Below are 6,455 nucleotides of genomic sequence, written 5' to 3'. Positions count from 1 at the left end.
GCAAACTCAACAAGAATTAATTTTTAAACTAACCGAAAAGACGCTACACAATCTTATAAGTTTGTCTCTTCACTCATAAATGGTAAGAAACAAAGAAATCTGCAAGGGGGGTAATTGTCCCAAGTGACAGGACTATCCCAAGTCACCCGAATCCACCGGTATATTATTGATATTATATAGGGTGTACAATTCAGAATCAGTGGCGCATCTGATATCAAGACTGAGTTTGGGGGGCACTGGCAAGTGGATAATTTCAAATAACAATCTATTTTGAGGCGCCATTTTTCTAAAATGGTGTCGGAATAAGTACATCGAAATCTACTAACTAAAAGCTTTTCAATACTTCATTGCAACTTCAGAAAATGTATGGAATTTTTGGTGGCTGGATTTTTTTGGCCCTCCGAATATTTCATAGAATTTCATCATGAATTCAATAATCTAACAATAGTTTTTGGTTTGTATAATGGATATCTGTTATGTTGACACGCCCGTCAATTTTCTTAAGTATTATATATTATTGAATTTTATGAGTAGTAAGAGAAAATGGCCTCGAATGTATTTACACTGATGAGGAATGAAATATTTCTCATTCATTATCATTTTAGTTCATTATTTCATAGTTGGTAAGTGATAATTCAAATTTTATAAAAAAATTCATACTTCCTCCAATGGATATCAAGACTATTAGAAATTTTTCCGTACTAAAAGTCCCATACTACTTTCAGTTATCACAGTAAACATGACCTTAATGAATAAGTAGTAGGATTTATTGTGCTATCTCCATCATTTTAGCTTATGAATGGAATAATCCATAAAACTTGATGCGAACAAATTCAGGATATTAATTTCCGAAGTACATATTTGGTTTTCAAGGTACAGGGGTTACATGTTTTCAAAATAAATAACAAATTTCCTCGATATTTTCGAAACGTTTCCTAGCTGGAGGCTAGAATTCTTGTATATAATTCTAAAATCTTTCTGATGTAATAAAATGCATTGTTCGATTGCTCTTTTCGAGTTTTTTTTTAATAACAAATGGTTTTCAATTTGCATTCTGCATTCTAGAGAAAAAACGCAGAGAGTCTTTTTTGTTCTCAATTGAATTAGAACCGTGTAGAAATGAATTCAAGTTGTGAAAAAGCCACTGTCACTGTCAATACGAGTACGCATACACGTCACTGTAGTTGCTGAAGAAGACAGTATTCGACGTCAAATGACCACCTTAATGAGGTACCTTTTTTTACTAAAGCTCGTTCAGATATCTCAAGCCTCTTCGAAGCGTTTCCATCAGATAAGGACCTACTTAAAGGACCTTTTTCTGACTCATCCTGATAACGCGGAGAACAATATCCAGAACTTGTTCGCAAAATGTTTATGAAACTTCCTGTAAATTCATAATTTTACAACAATTAAATTGTGAATTAGTAAACTTACACCAAGAATGAAACGATAACATCATTTGCAAGATATTTCATCGACATTCAAAGCGTTAAAAAATTAATAGGTTACTGCTACACCGAACCTGAGTACGCTCCTGCAGACATCCATGCTCTAGTCTAGAAGTGCATAAGATGTAAAATTTAAACACTGTGTCAGAGATTATAATCTTTGCACAGTGTGTTAAGAGGGCTGTGCTTGTGGGTAGTGGGTGTGGTACCTCCTTCCAAGTAACTTGAACGTTGAAGATTTATTGTACCAGGGGGTAGTTCCGATATTCCCGAACAATACTATCGGTATTCCCAGAGACGATGCCTATTGGCCCAGATGTTCGAGTTCTATTGTAATTCGATTGCAGGCCAGAAACTTGTCTCTGACCAGACCAGAATTGTGCAAAGTGTATACTGCCCTCCCCATTGTATATCACAAATATTCCATGGGATTTAAATCTGGTGAACGTGGTAACTGGTAATCGCGGCCAAACATTACCGCCCCTCTCTGTCTCTTGTGCAGTCCTGTTCGACGAGTAACGTACAAGGTGATTGTTTGACTCGTAAACATACCATATTTTAACAGTAGATTCTTGGGGCCAAAAGAAAAAAAATTTTCCTATATCGTTTTTTACGAATCCACTCGGTGTAAAAGATACAGGCTGTTGAAAAACCATAAAAAATGTTATTTTTAGTTCTCACAAACGGTTTTATCGAATGAAACGACTTTCGGAATATAGTTTTTCATTTATTGGATGAATCCTTTTCCAACACATGATATCACCCACGTCTTCCAGTTTTCTCATTATGACCATAAGGTGCCATAAAAATACCAACAATTCAAAGAACCCAACTGTTGAAACTAAGTTTGAAGCTAACCAACAATGAATATTTGCGCGTTTTGTAAAATAAAAGTATTCTTCATATTTTCTCGATTAATGGACCGTTTTCGAGTAATTCGATCTTCGACAATGAAAAATATCTGTGATATTCGGAAAATTGGGTACTTTGGCTGAATACAACTCTGTTCAAAAGATCAACAGATGTGTAGTGTCACAGATTTAGCTAGTGATTCTGAAGGTAATTTTGTTTCTCCAAGAGTGGCACGGCTCATTATAAAATAAAATGGCTATATCTTTTTATCAGGGCCGAATCGGAAAAAATGGTATAGGAAAAAGTGTTTCTTTTGACCTCAAGAATCTACTGAGGTACCAGTCAAAGACTCACCCTGTATATGTGTGATGAGAGCTTTATTTTTCTGAGTAAAGTAGTGACAGTAAAGAGTTCTAATTGAAATGCTGCTTCGCTGCCCAATAAAAAAATTTATAGTTTGAAGCAGTGTAGGTAGAGGAAAATACTTATTTGAAGTTGTCAGCGCATTTTTAATCGATTTTTGGAATCTCTTGCCTTGCTATAGAATAATACGCAAAAGTAATATTTTACCCTTCTCAATTTTCAAGTGTTCATCTCATCATTGAGGGAATAAATGATCCATTTTAATTTTCAGGAATGGCATTGCAGTGTTACCAGTGTAATAGTGAAACACACCGCAGATGTCTCTCGGAAGAACGTCTCATAGATAAGTTTTTAGTCGAATGTCCCCCATCAAAAGTCAATTATTCCGGATTGAAGCCAACGCCTTTCTGTTCCAAAATCAACCAGTGGTGTGAGTTCATTTTTTTACTAATAGATAGCCACAAATAAATTGAATTTGGTCATTCAGTGTACTAAAATCTACTATACAATGACTGCGAACTCATGATTCATCTACACTGCGCAAAAAAATTAACGCACATTATGGAAATCTCAAATTTATTATACAACTGAAGGTGTTCTCAATAATAATTATTCTTATCAGAATTATGCATGCATATGTTATCCACTTTCAACGGTTTTCTTCAATACAGATGTTGCAAGAAGTCCAGATCTCAATCCGATTGAGAAGGTTTGGAACCACCTCAATAGAAGGCTGAGAAGTTCAGAATATCATCCAGCTACTCTTAATGACTTAGGAATTTAACTCGGAGAAATCTGGGAAGGATTAGATCAGAACATTTTAAGATCACTCATTTTGAGTATACGCAAGGGGTGGAAATACCAAGTATTAAATCACTTATCAGCATTTCAGTATTTTGGAAATTGTTCATTTCTCTTCTTTCACATAAGATTCGGTGAAATCCTGAATTTTTCTTCCATTTAATGTGTCTTGTTTCGTTCAAAACCTTCCCGAGAGAACATAAAAAATATGTTATAAAGTCAATGTAGAGTTAACTTTCATTAAAATTGGGATTTTCAGAATGTGCGTTAATTTTTTTGCGCAATGTATTTTGACGCGGACGGCGTTAGGTTAGGTTACACCTTCCCAGCGAGCACAAAAACATCTCAGAGATGTTAAAAGTAAGAGATTTCGAGACATTGAACATCCACTGCGATGTTCTGTTTATACATGAATAGAACTTTTATAGAACATCCAATGTCCGCCGCAGGCGGCTATTATATGGTTGTCCCTGGGATGTCACAAAAAGAACTACTCAGAAGTTTTTTTGATAGCCTTTTCATGTACACAATAGAACATTTCTATAGCGCTTTGCGCACACGAAATCGCTGTTTGTAAGACTTTATATGAAATTCGTTTGTGAGGCCTTTTTTCTTTCATTTGAATGTTTGAGGATACCACATTCAATTTTAAATGAACTACAAAGTTTTCAAATGAAATACAGAATACTATATAAGAATAAAAATATTTTAATGATACTTCAACAGGTACAAAAGGAAAAGAAATCCCATTTCAGATAAAAAATTGAACAACAAAAAATAATTGATAAATATTATACTACAGAAAGGGAGAATAAACAAAAAAATATATCACATTCAATAAAACAAACATAAATAACCAAAAAGAAATATCACATTTAACATAAAAAAAACAGAAATAATAGAAAACAAAATGATTATAATTTTAGATGTACCGAAAGGGAAAATGAAAAAAAATTTATGAAAAATTTATTTTCCCTTCATTTTATCGTCCCTCCTCCTCTGCCTAATATGCCTAAACCAATCTTTGGCATAGAGTTCGAATACTTTCCTAGTGATTTGGAATTTTTTATGGATCACATCTACAAAATAAAAACAATTCAAACAATTAATGAATATATGAAGGTTAAGATGATTTTTTCCAATTAAAATAACAGAGAAAATAGCTGCATGAAAGGATCTAGAAGATTTGAGTTGTATAGCTCCTGACCAGGTTGATTTGCGAAACGATTTCATTCATTTCATTATTTGTACTGGTATGTAAAGATACAATACAACAATTTAAAGGAGTTTTCAAAAACAAGAACTTCTCTTTTTGGGACAATTTTAATTATTTTGTGATTCACAAGTGATGAATGATTATTATCATCGTCGGAAGAGTAATCTTACAAAATATTCTGGGTATTATCAACGGCAGAGATAGATTATCGAAATATGTTGAAATCCTCGATGATATGGCTTTAAACTTTATAAAGTTATTTCTTGAATAATTATAATAACCTTCCATATACCATTCGATTATTCCAATCAAAATACAATGATCTCTTATACCTAGTCCCAAATACACAAATAATATTAACCACGCAGCGTGGATTCTTTTGAGGTTATATGTATGTTTCTGGACATAACACTATACATTCAATTCATGTAATACTTACTTAGTAATTGTATTTGGTTACTATGAAGAGATCGATCCTAAATTCACAATCAAAACCAACACAGAAGTAGTTAATATTATACAAATCACCAATCAACTTTCAACTCCGAACAGTCCACAGTCCAAACTACGAAGAAAGTGGAAATGGCGGCAAAATGAAATAGGTGAATTATATTGTTTATTTGGGATAAACCTTCCAAGGCAAACTATGCGACGCCAAGAGAAGATATCCACACGTTTACATTATTTTCAACACGACAGTACCTCTCAGTAGGTAGACGAAGAAATGCCACAGATGGCACAGATCAGAACAAATAGAGATTTCCAATAGCCTTTGGAGACCTCTTTGGGAAGTGCATATAACGTTTCAAAGAAACATCCTCATGCCAACATTTTCGAAACATCCCAAAACATCCCAGGGATGTTTGTGCTCGCTGGGTTATACCTTCCAAATTCGAACTTAGAAACGCATTTGACTTGAGGGGAAGATAACTCCGACATCTTGAATATCTTATTATCTTATATGGGTGATTTTTCGTGAAATAATTTGTTTTGATGGGTTCTACCTTCTACCTTTTGTCAAATAAAAGAATCATTTTTGAAAACATCCATATTGTCACATTAGCAACCAGTATGAAATGCTTTCCACAGCATGAGTGTAGTTTAGCAGGATTAACTATTAGGTTTGTTCGTAGAGTGGTTCACAACGTTTGTGGACTGTACAGAGCAAGCGTAATTCAAAGATATATTAATATCTTTGGCGTAATTGCATTTTAGGGCAGCGAAAATCCATTTGCGCTTGCTCTGTACAGTTCACAACCGTTGTGAACCACTCTACGAACAAACCTATTATATTCCGCATTTCACCCGGTAAAAAACAGAGAAATATTTGAAACAGGTCGTTTAGTTTCGCATACGAAGAGTCGTATATTTTCTAAATATTATATTTTATTTGCAGTGTATTTCACAAAAAGGAAGAGGGAAGCTGTGATAAGAGGCTGCAATTACTACCACAAATTCAAAGATAAGTGTGAAATTCACAGTGACCGAGACTCAGCTGTGTCTGTATGTTTGTGTGGAACTGACGGCTGTAATTTCGGTAGCAGGAGCAGGCTTACTGCAAAATTGTTGGGCTTGCAATTTTTTTTATATTTATTATATTTAATATAGTTTTCCATTGTCCATTTGAATAGTTCTTCTTTAGGCGGTACATCGGGAGGTTGAGAATAGGGACTATACTTACTGTAATTTGTGGTTGATATCATCAAGTAATCCAAGTTAGGTCTCTTAGGCAGTGAAGCGTCTATACTGCCAACATGGACTAAACCAAAGATTAT

The 6,455-nt window shown here is 34.2% G+C and overlaps 1 protein-coding gene across 1 annotated transcript; it reads left to right on the top strand.

Moving 5' to 3' along the window:
* Positions 1–463: 463 nt before the first annotated feature.
* On the top strand, positions 464–6,300 carry LOC123317461. The gene is made up of 3 exons (XM_044904016.1): positions 464–623; positions 2,935–3,093; positions 6,077–6,300. The coding sequence occupies exons 1-3, from the start codon at positions 575–577 to the stop codon at positions 6,286–6,288; spliced, it is 420 nt and encodes a 139-aa protein (XP_044759951.1). The 5' UTR covers positions 464–574; the 3' UTR covers positions 6,289–6,300.
* Positions 6,301–6,455: the final 155 nt, after the last annotated feature.

This window comes from Coccinella septempunctata, chromosome 7 (genome assembly GCF_907165205.1).
Source record: "Coccinella septempunctata chromosome 7, icCocSept1.1, whole genome shotgun sequence".
Lineage (NCBI taxonomy): Eukaryota > Metazoa > Arthropoda > Insecta > Coleoptera > Coccinellidae > Coccinella > Coccinella septempunctata.
The sequence above is the reverse complement of the archived record's forward strand: the minus strand, read 5'-3'. Positions and strand labels throughout refer to the sequence as shown.